The sequence below is a fragment of the Eumetopias jubatus genome, unplaced genomic scaffold, assembly GCF_037043125.1.
Source record: "Eumetopias jubatus isolate StellerSeaLion01/CBP00866 unplaced genomic scaffold, mEumJub1_p1.0 scaffold_3, whole genome shotgun sequence".
NCBI lineage: Eukaryota > Metazoa > Chordata > Mammalia > Carnivora > Otariidae > Eumetopias > Eumetopias jubatus.
Window position 1 is genome coordinate 159,231,483 of NW_028274809.1, and position 17,171 is coordinate 159,248,653.

The 17,171-nt window shown below is 34.2% G+C and overlaps 1 protein-coding gene across 1 annotated transcript in view; it reads right to left on the minus strand.

Annotated features, from left to right (window-relative positions):
• Positions 1-1,490: 1,490 nt before the first annotated feature.
• The window catches only part of DACH1 (dachshund family transcription factor 1), a 424,105-nt gene continuing 408,424 nt past the window's right edge, over positions 1,491-17,171 (minus strand). The window contains exon 11 of the mRNA XM_028107845.2: positions 1,491-3,747. Coding sequence (XP_027963646.1) covers positions 3,710-3,747 — 38 coding nt within the window. The 3' untranslated portion in view covers positions 1,491-3,709. The remainder of the gene's footprint in view (positions 3,748-17,171) is intronic.

Below are 17,171 nucleotides of genomic sequence, written 5' to 3' on the forward strand. Positions count from 1 at the left end.
ATTATATTAACATATCTACTTCCCATATTGTAAAAATGCAATCCATATAACTTTTATTTGTAATTTATTCTCATCTGGTAATAAATAGCTTTTGTTCGTATTGTAAATTTGCTAGTCCCAATGAGAACACATGAGGAAAAAACCTCAAATCATTACCAAATTCCTCTAACATCCAAAGACTCTATGATGTTTTGGTACAAGTCTTACTGACATAAACATATGAAGACAGAAGACAAAAATGTATTTGTAATGGTCACATAAACATTTTAAGTTTTTATTAGGGAAAAATCATATTTTGTTAATTCATGAAATAATTTCTTTTGACAGAAAAAAAATCCATTCTCTTGGGAATGTTTAGAATATTCACAGAGATAGTAACCCAATATTTCTTCAGAGGCAGCATTTTGGATTGATTAAAACGTGTGTATATTATTAAAAGATATTAGAATATCAAAGTTTCTAAAGGCATTTTTTCCAATGATAGAGAATGAAAGCAAAACACTAAGAGTTACAAATCTACACTCTTATAGATATGGGAATAATATATTTTGTTCCATCAACATGTCTACTTTACATTATTCAGCACAAAGCTTTGTGAAATAAGAATCATGGGAAATAAGAATATAAAGGAAAAGGGTACAAATAACAGCTTCATAAACTGAGAAATGTACATAAATAAATCATGTATATGTGGGCAGTTTGCTTAGCTGGCAAGAAACAAAATATGGAAAATCTGCTTGTTAAACAATAACTACAGAGTGTGCTTTTATGATGTTTTTCAGCACAGTAATTCATATTAGAGATAGAAGCAGTTGCATGTTAAATAAAATCATTGAGCATTGTTTCCCTCGCATTGCAAAGAGCTGACTTATGTTGTTTTTAGATGCCTCCCATTAGAAAGTAAATATTCCTTCAATGCTATGCATTTCACAAAATTTAATAAAGACGAACTGTAAATAAAGTCACAGGGAGATTTCAGACAGTTTTATTAGGAGATTGTTGAAAAGAAAAAAGAAAATTAAATACAGTAACAGTAAACGTGGTTCTCACATTGAAACCAGGCTCAAAGAACTAGGCTACCATAGAAAAATTTCCAATTCTTGCATTATGATGTAAAAACAGATTTTTGTACAGATTTTGTACAACAAAATTCGTAATAACCTTTTCTCATTTTTAGAAAACTTTAAATATATAGATAAAAATAGACAATTTTCATAGGTCCTACATGAAGATGAGTATGTTCTGTTCCAAGGGCTTGCATAGAGCGCAAATGTGGTTATAATATAGAACAACTAGACATTAATATTTTTAGGATTACAAAAGCATGGAAACCATAAAATGGGCACAATTTTACTTGTTTATACCAAAAAAACCCCAAAACAAAAACAAATTTCAAACCAACCTGTATAACTAAAAAAGGAGAAAAAACTTAAGTTACAGACTTAAAATAACATTTCATGAATTGTAATATTTACAACATGTTAGTAAGATTCTCTCTAAACATATAGCTGATAGCTTCTTTCTTTAATCCTTGCTAAAATTCCTTTTATATCAAACCAAACACTAAAGCATTCTCAAAGGTCTTGAAAGTATGCGTTTTAAAACTATTTAACCTACTTAACAGGTGACTCTATGCAAGGAGCAGAGCAATGGCTGATTCTACTACTTAGGTAAGTTGTAGGCTTTTTAAAAAATCTTTTAAAAAATGTATGATTCAAAAGCTTGCCACAAGTCCCTCCAATTTTAAGTGTTGTAATCCTTTAAAGACTGCACAAAAGGGAAAAGCAAGAAATACATACAACAAGGAACAGAATCTCTTGTGCTCAAAGAACAAAAGATGGGTATGGAAGAATGATGCCTCAAAAACCAAGTTTCTACAGAGCATTTACTAACAGTATTTTAAATAAAAATATTGCTCCCTTTCAAGCAAGCTAAAATAGGAACTGTATATATAACTTTTTTATTGTAGTAAAAAACAGACTTAGCTGGTTAATAGCGAACTACACAAAAGAAATACGTTCCAGTATTGCAAGGAAGACCTAAAAACTATAGAAGCTTAGTGCCAGAGTATCTATAATGTTAATTTCTTCTCTTAACCAAATAATTAATACCGAATCAGAACTATCTTTAAACATTTTTACGCTAGTTTTCTTGGACATTTAGGATTTTGCTATTTATGGTAATAAATAATGTTATGATCATAAAATTTTAAGATGACAGCAAAATCATAAAATGCACAGCGACTGTACTGATTCATAATATCAGTCTTTAAAGGTGTAACTCCAGATTAGTAAAAACAAAGAGAAGGTAACTTCAGTGTGTAATAAGCACTGTTTGCAGCTTTACTTCCAGTTATCTGCACAAAAGTGAAAACACATACTGTAACTTTCAAAAAGACAGTGAAAATAACACATAGGCACCCTTCCCTCTGACCAGGGTGGGAAGCACAACACATTTTAACTTTATCACTCAGCGCTACATGGTATTGGACTGATACATCAAGGGTTTGTTAGGTTTTGTTTTTCAGCAACATTAACATAATATGACATTAACATATAAAAATATTTCTGGTGTTTTGATTTACTGTTCAGCCACAGTCCATTCTCAATAGTGCAGTTTGGGGCACTAACTAGGGTTCAATATACAAATAAAAGTGGCTGACACAGAGTTCTGATGTCACCAGATGCTTAAGATCTCATCCATTAATACTGTGACTCCAGACAAATATTTACATGCCTGCATGCGTTAAAACCAGAAAGGTGTCTTTCTGACTAACAGGGTGACAAAACATATTTTCTAAAATTCTCATTTTCCTAAACTCTAGTATACTACTGCATACATAATACCTTCCTTGTATGTTTTATGTTTATATACTGTACATGTGACCAACAGTTTGAATAAGAAGCATCATTATTTTAAATTCTATATGCCACTACCAGTTTGGAATGAAAACATGTTACATTTTTTTTTTTTTTAAGAAAAAAGACCTTGGGTGAAACCTTTTGGCTTATAGTCAATGCTTCTTTTCAGATATGCAAAACGTTATTTCACTGGGTTGCTGTCAACATCCAAATTTGTTGGTCTTTTGGAAGTACGTGAAAAAAATCTTCATGAGAAAACCCACAATTAGTTCAAAATCGAATGTAATAGAATATTACTCTTTGATTTATTGATTTTTTTTGTTTTTTTGTTTTGTTTATTTTTTTGTTTTGTTTTTTTTTTGTTTGTTTGTTTTTTAAGGAATCCTCTATGCCCCCTACAAGTTCATTTCCAAGTGTTCTTGCTGGTTTCGGGAGGACATAATTCTGTAAGTCTAGGTGACCACTGGATACAAGAGTCTCTTGATGTGCTCAGATACAGAATTTTCAGAGGAGGAAAATGGTTCATTCCATTAAAAAAAACAAAGCGAGGCCTTATTCAGACCTGCCTTTAACTCGGTATACAAGTGTCCAGCAGCAAAGGTGCAGTTTTTAACTGTAAGAAGTTGGATACCTGTACATTTACAAACATTCTCAGGTCTCTGGTATGAACCACAGGTGAAAATCAATGGAGGAAACTTTTTTTTTGTAGAATACTTAAACTTTTAAAGAACATTAATACACAAAATTGAGGAAGTTCCCTTAAAAGGACTTTATTTTTTCCAAACTTTCCAATGACGAATGTCTGCAAAGTTCTTTACTATAACATGGATTTCTTCAACAGGAAAAATTCAGTACATGACAGTAGTTTTCAAATACAGTCTTCCATCTAAAAATGAACAATAAAAAATAATTAATTTCATGATATTTGGGGGACAAATGTGAATATAAAAACTTAGTAGCCTGATATATAATTTGTGGATTTTCTTCTATCTTCACTTGTTTAGGAAGTAACATCTTTCACATATTCTCAAAGTTAATTTCATAATTACATTGAGTTTATGTGATCAAAAAGAATACAGAATTTCTAGTTCTCATAAATATATATTTGCTATTTTGATATCAGTTCAAGAGCACTCAGAAAACAGATAAGAGTATGTGTGTGGGTGTTACTGATATGCAACGTTAGTTGATTTCTGTTGAATGACAATTACTTCCTCCAAGCTTTCAGAACCAGATTTTCTCTGAATGCACTCAGGTGTATCTCCAATGGGAAAGACTGAGCTCCTCATCTTACTCCTTAGCAGTGTTGTTAAATATACCATGTAATGTTACTGTTGTGCACATTTGTTGCTATTTACATGAAAGCCACCTAGGTTATTTCATCACTATCAATGAACTATACAGTCTTTCTTCCTTGAAGTGAAATTAACCAAACAATTAAATGTTAAGATGGAAATATATTACTCAACTTTAACCAATTGAGAAACCCATGGTTATGTGAAAAAGAAAAACAAATCAAATATTGGACACATTCAATAATCCCATTTGAATGAAGCAGAAATAAGAAATGGGAAATTAAAAATCCAGAGGAAAAACAAAACAAAATGTAAGCTCTTTTCTCAAATGTAGCACCCTTTAAGCTGCCAACTTTGTGGTGTGGACTAAACTTTGGATATATTTGTATAAAATATATCTAAATTCCAAGTTATAAGATCTACAGTAGAAGGTAATAAGAAAAGGAAAATTTTCCAAGCATTTTTAAAAATGAACATTGCCATGTAAATGTTTGCAAAATGACTGATAGTTAACCAATAGTGTTAAAATATAAGGAAACAGAAATAATCTACTGTAAATCCAGGAAATAGAAAAATATAATCTAAATATGTGCAGATCTCACCTTCAACATTAAGTTAATTGAATGTTTTCACATAATCTGTAGTAGACATAGTAATTAGTAAGGAACTTAAAACCAATGTTAAACCATTTTTTACTTCATAGAAATACTGACATGCCCAAATTTTACATTCCTATTATGATTGATTTTAGCCTAACTTGTACAGTTGGAATATTACCTCTAAAATGTCACAGAACTCTGTTTTGTTCATTGATATATCCCAAGAATCTAGTACTTGTTCCATAAATATGTGTTAAATTAATGAATGAATCAGAGACAGGTTTTGTGAGATTTACAAAAAGTATATATTGAATAAATTATTAAATAAAATATATATTTAACTTATGATATTTTTAATGTCCAAAATCCACCATTTGCCTTCAACAACATGAAAAGAAATGTCCATAAGATTAGTCTCATACTGGCTAACTTCTTCTATAAGGTGTATCAAGTATTGGCTGCCTTTGTAGAATTAATCCAGTTCAGCTTTAATAACAACATTTACCTGGAAGTCTCTAAACATCCTTAGCTTCCCAGTTCAACATCATATATCATCATTGTTTTCAATATATGAAACATCTAATAATGACAATGACTATCTGTTCTCTATAAGTGGCATACACATTTGTATATGTGATATAATTTGAGATTCACCAATGAAAATATATTATTAATCCAACTGAACTCTATTTTTGAACGGTGACTTAAAGGCATACAAAACTATGCTGTATAATCACCCTAGATATGTTGTCTAAAAACATTTTACTTCCTGGCCTGTAACGATAATTTCGTTAATACTAAATATTACTATCTATCTCTGTACTGGCTATGGAAGTAGTCATTGTAATATTCAATAAAGATAAGAATTTCCTAAATCAGGTATTTATCAAATAACCCATATCCAAGCCATAACATTTTGATGAAAATTTCTTTCTAAGAAAGGCTATGACAGTACCATATTAACATATTGTGAAATATTTATCGTTTTTGCGTGGAACATGGTCTGATTTCTTCTGTTTGCTTGGCTTGATTGCACCCACCTGTGGGACAAAACTATGATTTTCTCACTTACATTATAGATATAGATGTATAGATAAAACTTTCTAGTTTTAGTTTAGCAGGAGTTTTGAATCCTCACTTTGTAAATAAACCTAATAAACTTGGTATTTATAAAAATAAGCTAAAGGTAAACTTGGTATTTATAAAAATAAGCTAAAGGGTGGCTCAGTCGGTTTAAGCAGTTGCCTTCAGCCCAGATCATGATCCCAGGCTCCTGGGATCAAGCCCTGCATGGAGCCCCACAATGCATCACATAAAATAAAAAATAAAAATAAGCTAAAATTTCAGCTGTTCATATACTTAGTACCAGGTAGCTAAAAATTGAATCTTTTTAGAGCTAACTTTGATCCTAATGATTTTTACTACATAAGGCAACACACATTTTATAAAAATCTAGTAATAAAGGATTCAGAAGCCACCGAAGAAGTAGAGTACTATATTTTTACCAAAGTTTTTAATTCTTAGCCCTTTAATTACTTTATCCCTACTTCTTTCTCCTTTCAACTGCCTCATTATTTCTGCTCTGCAGTGAGTTATGTTGAGAGTATAATTTCCATTCTTACTTAAAAAAAAAAAAAAGGCAAATGTTTCCTAGCATTACACAGTGGGGCAAGAGACATTCTTAACTTTCCCCAAATTCAAATTCCTTCACGATATCTATGGAAAAGTATTTGCTTGATATTAACATTTCAGGGCTCATTGTGGTTTTTAAAAAAATCTTTGCATATTAAAGGAGAAAAAAATAAAATCTTGAAAAATAGCTTTCGAATCTTCTGCAATGTCTGCAGCCTATTAGGAAGAAAGATTCTAGTAGCAAAAAGTGGGTATACAAAAATAATTCATTAAGTGTAAACACTTGTTTTAAGAGATTCACTAGCCAAATTCTTCACCAAGGCCTACCAGGTACTACATAATTTGATATAGTATATTCCGCTCTCATCTTATCAATTACCACTCTCCCCTATTCCATGACCCTGGCTCTTCTTTGCATTCTGGGACACACCAAGCTCTGTACTGTGTTGAGTATAAGGCCTATTCTTCCTTTTAGAAATCTAGAAGATAAGTACCTCCTCCTTCCTTGATTATTTTTCTGCTCCCTTCTATGGAACTTCTCTAGATAGAGAGCTCCTATTTATTCTCCAAGACAAGCATCCTGGAAATTAACTCCATAGCACTCGTCTCACTTTGAAGTTACATCTGGGGAGCCTACTACATTACGTGCTTGAGAACCATGGAAGCAGCAGCTTTATCTCTTCTTTTCCCATCAGTATTAGAATGGCAGTGTTTAGCATGATGCTTGCCTTAAAAGTTTAATGCAGTCTCAAATATTAAACTTTTGGAGAAATGAATTAATCTGCTTACATAACAAAAATAATTATCTTTAGCATGCTAGCAATTTTAAAGTCTACCTGAAACTAAATTTTATTTTATTATTTTTTTAGAGGCAGGGTAGAACAAAGGGAGAGGGAGAGAAAGAATCTTAAGCAGGCTCCACGGCCAGCATGGAGCCCTGTACGGGGCTCACTCAATTTTACCACCCTGATACCATGACCTGAGCCAAAATCAAGTCGGAAGCTTAACCAACTGAGCCACCCAGGCACCCCTGAAACTAAATTTTAAAATAAAACTATATTCATTTAAAAATATAAAAATAATAATTATTTTGTAAACATCTTTACCATATATCATATACAAAATACATTTATAAAAATTATATACATTATATTTATGTGCTCAGTATCTGATCTACCATAATTCCACTTTTAATAAATGTCTCCTTGCATTTTTGACTAATGTTCTTAACAGATGGACAAATGCATCAAGCATTAAAGATGCCAGCTATAAAATAGATCCCACCTGCTACAGTTAAGGCATTTCCATGATTAAATAATACTTAGGCATCAGAGATTATCTGCCTTAGAATTAACTGGAAGTAGTTATCTACCAGGCAGAGACAGACCCTGGAGAGTATCTCTCTCTCTTTTTGACTACAAAGCTTAACTTTCAAATCAATTCTACTCTATAATTTTGTCATCTTCCTTGAAACATACTTACAGATGATGCAAAGTCTGTAAGGAAAAAAAAGTTTAACTAATTTTATATTGTTTCAGACAAGTTATATTGGTCCTTCAGTCCTCAGCACATAGCCCCATATGTATGCACCCAGAGAGCTAACAACAGGCCTCTGAATTATGGGACTGTAGGTCTATCTCAGGCTTCTGCTAACAAACCATCTGAGTGAAAGTTGAATGGCAAGGGTACTAGGAAAGATATATGGGCCCATAATTCAAACTGAGCTATGTTTTTATGTTACACAATAATGGTTTCAATACTCCCCTTCCTTGAGTCTTCCAACAGCAGGCAAAGCCATGGGGCCATTGAGAAGGCCCTACAAAAATGAGCTACAGAATGAAGGTCATTATAATCCCTGGAGTGCTTCTACGGCTAAGACTTCGTTATTCAGAGGTGTGTTGTTTGCATCTGAAAACTCAGAGGTCTTATTTATATATTTTGTTTTAAGGGCTGCCCTTTGTGCATTATACTTAACTTCTAACTAGATAATCTCACACCTATCCACTATTTCTCCTATTGTATTTATTTATTTCTGCACGTGTTGACCACAGAAAACTGTGTTTACTATTTCTTCCTGATGCTGGGCCAGGTGTACCAAACAATTATTCCTTGCTATCTCAAATGGATGAGAGTTTTTCTTTGAGATCAAGTAAATTAGCAATAAAGGCAATGATTATCATTAATATAGCTAATATTTTCTCAGCATTTGTGTTCAAGTGACTTTATAGATTTTAAGCCTAAACTTCCCATCAACTCAACAAAATAGGTCTTCTTAGTGCTTTTTTATTTTTTCTTAAAGATTTTATTTATTTATTTGAGAGAGAGCACAGGTGGCGGGGGGGGGGGCGGTGTGCAGAGGCAGAGAGAGAAGGAGAGGCAGACTCCCTGCCGAGCAGGGAGTCCGACAAGGGACTCAATCCCAGGACCCCAAGATCATGACCTGAGCCGAAGGTAGACGCTTAACCAACTGAGCCACCCAGGAGCCCCTTCTTAGTGCCTTTTAAAAGTAGGCCATTAAGCTTGAAAAACATAAGTATCTTGCAAATTTTCACAGAGCTAGCAAATAAAAGTGCAGGGATTTGCTATTTGTGTGAATCCAAAGTCCACATGCATTCCATTAGGTTGCTTTCCTTTAATAAGTAATTGGACTCTCAGTGGAGGAGATGCAACGTCTCTGAGCTGTAGAGGTAAGAGCCGGGCTCTCAGCACCACCAGCCTGCCTGCCTTGTGGATCCCTTTCTCGCTGTCTTACCCAAGACAGGCTCTGTCTTTTAGCGTGTAGAATTTCAACTGAACAAATTGAAATGAGAACTAGAATTCTGATGGTTTGGTTTCAGAGAAAATATCTTCCTTTAACACTATGATTATTTGCTTTTGTATGGGAGGTTGATATGACAGAAAAATCATCAAGCTACACTTTGTGCATGGGAGTACTTAATTAAAAAGTCTATTCTAATTAAAAGCATTTGGGAGTAGGGAGTGAATGAAACTATTTAAATTACAAATTCCTAATAGTTCCAAAGTTCATTGTGATTTGATGCTTACAGCTATAATTTGGTGTATAAGAAAGGACCTAGATCATGGAATAGCTTATTGCTGGTATAAATTTTTGTATGATATTTACTGTTATTACGCAGATTTAGATCTATAGGTAATGAGTTAAAATCTTTAAAAGTTCCTTGTAAAAATGGATCTCAGGTTTTAATATTAAAGTTGAAGCCAGTGGTGGCTCAGTCAGTTAAGCGTCCAATTTTTTTTTTTTTAAGATTCTATTTATTTATTTGACAGAGAGAGACACAGCGAGAGCAGGAACACAAGCAGGGGCAGTGGGAGAGGGAGAAGCAGGCTTCCCGCTGAGCAGGAGCCCGATGTGGGGCTCGATCCCAGGACCCTGGGACCAAGACCTGAGCTGAAGGCAGACCCTTAATGACTGAGCCACCCAGGAGTCCCTAAGCGTCCGATTCTTGATTTCAGCTCAGGGCATATGGGCTCTGCTCTGGGAGTGGAACCTGCTTAGGATTCCCTCTCCTCCTACTGCCCTCCCTGGCTCAATCTCTCCCTTTCTCTCTCCCTTTAAAAAAATACATAAATAAATAAAGTTGCAGCCCTCAGATCAGACCTTTAAGTATATTGTATATTAAGTATATAGTACATTATTTGCTGTGGCTAAGGAGGAGGGACTAGGGAATCTGTCACAAAATTTCCAATTTTGGTTTGTTTTGTGTTCATGTATTAATTTTACTGTTTTGATGCAATTTTTTGATGCAGTGTTTTTGCACGTATTGTTATATGTAGTTATTGGCAATGTCTAATACACATAGACAGATACAGAATTTATCTGTATCATTTATTTGATATCATTTATCATTATATCATTTATCTTGATCATTTATTTTTAAAACTAATGAAATTTGTTCAATAACAATCACATTATATAACAAGATTTTTATATTAGAAGATAGCATACAAATTGGAACAATTTCAAATTGCTTAGTTGGATACACCAGAAATCCAATTCCTTCATTGTATGAAAACTATGTGAAATCATTAATAAGGGAGTATGCTAGTGAAAGGTATCACACAATATACGAATAGTTGTATATTCTAGTTTTGAATAAACCCCTCTTGCAAACATCCACAAAGATCTCTAACATGTCTTTTGCACAAAGGGCTTACTAAATTACATTTCCTGTTAGGAAGTAGCTTTATTAAAAATGGCATCTATTTGTTCAAAACTTATATCCAAACACCTGTAATCTAACAAAATTTGCTGCTTTCACAAAACAGTTCTATGTGCACATATCTCACTACCACAGAGCTGAGGAAAATATTAACATAACCAAGGGCAAACATATAAGATCATATATCCAGAAAGTTTAATATTTACTTAAAGAATATTAGTTTAATATTAGCCCTGAGCCTCTCTCAACATAATGTCTTAATCATGTGAAGGAAGAGAAACCAAAACAAGTGATGAAAACAAATGTTAATGATTCATGTGATATTTGATAAGACAACGAGAGGAAGTCAAAATAAAAGCAAACAAACAGGAACAGATGGGAAGGATCTTTGTCAAGTCATAACCCCTCTTCTAAAACCCCCAAAGGAAGAAGCTAATTAAAGAAAATATTGTTTCTTGCTTTTTTTTTATAATTTTATATTTAGAGTAAGAACATTCTGCAACTGCTAAAGCAAAGAAGCAGAGACACAAAGTCTACATTTAACATGAGAAATATTTTAAGAGAGATTGATGTTCAGCACAGGCCCTTTTATAAGAGGATTCTGAGTAAATATCATTTCTTCTCATGAAATGCAGCTAATAACTGTCTAAGTGATTTCCAGAAGTTATATTCAAGGTTGCGTTCAAAGATAATTAAAAAGTAAAAACTGAAAAAGTTGCAACAAAGTTTGAATTTTATGTAACTCAGGTTGTAGCTGCAGACCCTGAGGCCCATAGAGTTGGGTCAAAGTGAGAGGGGACTAGACCCCAGATCCCTTTTGACCACTTTCCGTATAAGCACCTGGTGCTCTTCTAGAGAGTGGGCATGGACTGTGTATACAAGAGCCCGGCAACAAGTGTATTCTGTCTGTATAAACCAAATTACCAGTACAAGCAGTAGGTAATGGGTTACCTAATGGAACAATATGGCTCAGCTTATTGGAAATCAGAGCAGGTAATATCACGTTTACTAAAAGGCTAGTATGAAGTAAATCTCTTCTGGTTAACAGTGAAGACAAAAAAGTAAAATCAAAAACTGCTTTTGTAAATTTTTCAGTTCCCTTCAAAGAGGAAAGTGAATGACAGAACACAGTCTAGTTTAAAATGTGTTCTTAGAAGATCATCTAAAGCTATGAGATGCACGTTGAAAGGTAACTAAGCTTTAGCCAAAGATGAGAAAAGTGAAACTCTCCGTTCCATGTGAATGGACTTTACATCAGACTTTAGGTAAGCACCAGAATCGAGGAAAGACCCAAACTTTGACAATTGGCTAATTTGAAGCAGGTGGAACTGGACTGTAGGTATTGTGTGGCTAGAAAGGATCATCAGTGGGCAAGCTGGTCTAATCACAACATTCTTTCTAATTGGGACACTAAATAGACAACCAGTAATGAAAGCTGGACTAAAGAATGTTCAGCGAAGGCATTTGAAGATCTGCAGATAGTTGTGGTTAATCTCAGCTGGCGTGGAGTTAGTCAACTCCAGCCCTAGGCAAAATACTTTTCCCAAAAGGCTAGATCAGCTTAAAATATCTCAGTTCCTCTGAGAAGTGACATTCTTGTTGTGAGTATCTTAAAGAAGAGGCCCTTTGCCTGCATTTTAGGCTCAATGATGATGTTGCTGCTCTCTGTGGGCAAAGAGGAATCTACTACCAAACATTAAGATAATGCTGGTACTAAAGATCTTTCATTCTGTAACTCAAGAATCTTCCCCAGTTGGGGTAGAAATCTGGACCCTGTGGTTCTATGAACTGTTACCTATTTAGGAACTCTTTGTTCTTAAAACCATATCTCTATGACCACAACCAACCAAAACTGATTAAAAAAAAATCATTATCATCAACTGTCTACTATTTATCTATGCAATAGGGAACAGGCTATTCTATACTATTAGTGTTAAGAAATTAGCCCTCTGACAAAAAGTTTAAATCATGAGTAATCAGCCTATACTCATGGAGACATGGTTTGGGTCCCATATATTGTATTACTAGAACCTAACTGTTGTCACAACTACGTGTCATAGGATTCAAACACTTGTCCCCCCCCAAGTTGCTTTCACTATGCCAACACTTAAAAAAGCTTCTTAGAGACATTGATTAAAGCCTGGCTATAATAAACTTAAGAGCAGATAACACACTATATGGCTTTGTGTATTACTAGTTCCTTGAATATTGCCTGGAACCTGGCAAGTGCTCAATAAAAATATATAGAAGGAATTATCAAACTCACATCACACAATGAGGGGAAGATGGATATTGTGTGTCCCTGAATGTATACCTTCAGAAAAACACAATCTTGTGTGGGTGGTATGCAGGCTTAGAACACATGACCTGAGCCGAATCATGAGGAAACATCAGATGCAAAATGATGAACACTCTATTAAGACTGTATTCTCCCAAATGTCAACTTTATAAATTTTTTAAAGTCCAAGGAAGAGCTCCAAGATCAAGGAGACTAAAGAGAAATGGCAACTAAATATAATATGTGATACTAACTTGGATTTAGTAATGCTATAAAAATGCTATAAGGGACATGCTTGGGTCAAATTACAAAATTAGAATTTTGATGTCAGATTAAATAAGAGTACTATGACAATGAAGGATTTATCGAGCTGATAAATATACTGTCGTTATGTATAAGAGAACATCCTTGTTTTTAGTAAATGCCCCCTGAAATATGTATGGGTAAATATAGCAGGTAAAGGGCCACGATTTATACAACTTACGCTCAAATGCTTCAGAAAATACTATGCAGATAGAAATAATTATAAGGCACATGGGAACAAAATATTAATAACAGATGAATCCTGGTAAAGGACACTTGAGAGTTTCAATAGTTTTTTTGAATTTTTCTGTGAGTATGGTTTTCTTTCAAATACAAGTTAAAAAATAAAATAGTTGCCTAAATGGTATAAAGTTTTAATATTTCACCAATATTAGGTATTTATTAATAACTCATTGAGGATATATACTCTCCACTCTCCACATACACTGTTTCACTGATTATGTGGACAGTGTTCTCATAGGAAATGTCTTCTGCTTAACAACAAGTCTTTTGAGAAGTCCTACTCAAGTATTAGATAGTAAGATGATGCTTAGCGATTCTCTTAATAGAGTTCTCCAGAAAGACCAGGTTCAGTTTCATGAAACTTACTGGACTGAGGGTGTGGACATAAGCTGGAATCTGGTCTACTGGTCCATTTTGTTTTAATGGTAAATTTACAATTGTAAAGTTTATGAAGTCTGCTTAACTGTATTACCTGTTATTTAGTTAGGACTACATATGGTAATGTGCATTTGTTGATGTACGGAAAGTACCGTTGCGATTATCTGTGTTTGAAACACAGGTTATCTTTTAAAAGTTTATCAAAAACAAACAAACAAAAAAAGCAGAACACAGACCTCTTTAAAGTTTTGTTTTGTTTCTGTAAACAAAGAAAAATTATATTGCTGGTAGGTCTACTTTGGTAAAGCATTTGTGTGTGTGTGTGTGTTTGTGTGTGTGTGTGTGTTCTAATTAAGCATTCATTAGTAAGAAGTGGGAAACCATCACAGTGGTTAATGTACCAGCAAGTGAGAATGGGGTGCTTTGTACTTAGGTTACCTTGTCCTGATTGGAAGGTGAGACCTCCCAACTTCAGCAAAGTAAAACACAGTAAAAATCTCTCATTACTTTCTCCATTCTTCTATTCATTTCTGGAATAAAGAAGACTAAGACACAGGTATGTAAGGAAATAATCATTTGAGGGCATATCTAAACCCGAATGATGAATGGATAAATTATGTACTATGCCTAATTAAAACAGAACATAGAAAAAAGTGATGCCTTATTTGATAAAACAAAATATTGCAGGAAAGGGAAACAAATCTTTCAAACCAAGCATTTGTATCCTTTAGGATTATAAGAACAGTCAAAATCCTCAGTGAATTGTTTTCAGAATAAACTTATGTGTTAACTCTGGGGAAAAAAAAACAAAGGTGACAATTAGAAGAGCAGTTCTTGCAGAGCCTAGTTATTTTCTTTTAAGTTTGGAGGGAAAAAATCATCTTTCTTTTAAAACTTAAGCATTTTCTATTTTTTTCCATTTTCCATTTTTCCATTTCCTCTAGCATGACTAAATGAGCAATTTTAATAAAGTTATATTTGTTTAGAGAAATACCTGTAAGTGAATAAAGTTCTAAATTTCTAGAGCTTTATTTAACACATTTATACAATGCTGACCCAAAATACTGGTCTAGTGCTAAACTCGACAAATGACAAACTTCCATGAAAACGTCTCAAATCTTTAGAATATATATGACAACTGTTGTAACTAAAGAAATGACACTTTTGTGGAGAACAGTTTTTCTTTATATCTTATCTAATGAAATCATCAACTGTTGTGTAGACAGTACATGGGTAAGAACAATAACAGGTTATACAGGAATTATTAAAGAAGGTAGCCCTCTGTGCACTCAACTTTAAAATTAACCCACAAAGGATCGGCCCAGAGAAGTGTAAAGTTAAAGACAGACTAGCAAACAGGGAAGGAAATGTGTTGACAGAATGATCACATCTAAAGAAAGATTATGAGAATCAATAGAATGATCACATGTAAAGATTATGAGAATCAATAGAGGGCTTGTCCAGAAAGGTAGCCTAGAGAAAGCAGTTAAGCTGGCAGGTTTTGCAAATGCCCATGAAAGCACCAACCAGGGATGAGGTTCCCTTCAAAGACTGATGTATACATCTGGTCTACCTTTAGATATATTCTTGATTCCAGAAAATATTTGATTATATAATACTCCTTGTTCTAATCCCATTCTTGCCAGATAATTTGACGATTTTTTTTTCTGCATAGCCACTTTGGTAGGAATACTCTACGATGGCCAGTAATACTCCCTGTCTCCTGATATTCATATCCTAGTGTGATCCCCATCTCCTTTAAGTATGGACTGTATCTAGGCCCTTGCTTCCAATAAAGAGAATAGGGCAAAAGTGAAGGAAAATCACTTCCAAGCTTAGATTATAAACAACTGACGTTTATCCTGCTGGCAGACACTCTCCCTGGATCTTTTCACTTGCTTCATCTGCTGAAGAAGGTTGCCATATAGTGAATTGCCCTATGGAAAGTTCTGTGGCAAAGAACTGATGGTGGTCTTTGGCCAGTAGCCAACAGGGGAACTGAGGCTCTCAATCTAACACCCTTGAGGATGCAAGGCCAGCCAACAGCCACATGAATAAGCTTGGAAGTGAATCCTGCCTCAGTTGAGTCTAGGGTTGACTGCAATCCCTTCCAACGCCTTATTGTAGCCTGGGAAAGACCTCAAAGCAGATGACCCAACTAAGCTATTCCCAGATTCTTCACATACAGAAACTGTGAGATAATAAATGTTGTAAACCATGAAGTTTGGAAGTAATTTGTTGTGCCACGGCACATAATTAATACTCCTTCCTTTATAAGAAAGATGTGCTGGTCAATGTCACAAATAAATATTTCAGTTCTTGTGACTTACAGGGTTTTAGTATACTACCTCAGTTTGCTTTCTTCTGAAATACAGAAAAAGATTGATGACCCGGCTCTGAGTCATGTGAATTTGCCACGCCAAGTGCCACTTTGTGAATTCTCTTGGAAGCTTGCCTACACTTCAGAGAAACAGCAAAACCAACCTGTGTGTTTCCAGTACAATATTTGTCTTACTACATCAAAATAATTTTTTAATCTTTTTTTCCTATTGATTTATTTATTTTAGAGAGAGAGTGCATGGAGGGGAGGAGGGGCAGAGGGAGAGGGAGACAGAATCTCACGCAGATTCCCTGCTGAGTGAGGAGCCCTACACGGGGCTGGGTCTCAGGACCCTGAGATCATGACCTAAGCTGAAACCAAGAGTCAGCTTCTTAAGTGAGTGAGCCACACAGGTGCCCCTACATCAAAATAATTTCTAAAAAAACCTCTCTGATTTGCTACTAATGGACTAAATTACTCTAAATCACAGAATATTTTCACAACTTTGTTTTGTCTTTTAAAATGGATATTATATATATAAATATATATTAAGTATGTATATCTTCTATTAAGTGGAAGTAACTTTACCTATGTTACCTTAGGGCAATTTGATTCTACTGGGAATGAAAAACAGATTTTCCATAAAGATTGATGATCGCGTTTCATGATATATGGTGGCCTCAGAAATAAAAATGATAATTGTTAATAGTCTAATTCTTATACTAAACTTCTCTCAGAATAATGCTGATTACATCAGATACTTGATGCAATGTGACCAAAGTAACCATCCCAGGAAACTGTATAACTCCATACTACTGAAGTTATTACCATTTAACAAATTACCGAAAAAGAGAGAAGGACAAAAAAAATTCTAGATCTCTCTATTAAAAGCACTTAGAAAGACACTAGATTGAAGAAGAAGCCAGACAATCTTTTTAATGCCCCTTCAAAGTTTTGATTCAGTAGTGGTGACTGGCTATGTTCAATTTTGATTAAACCTGGTATCTTGCAATATTTGAAACTGTTGTTTATCATACTGCATGTTTTTCAAGAAACAGACATAATTCTTTGCCAATTGATC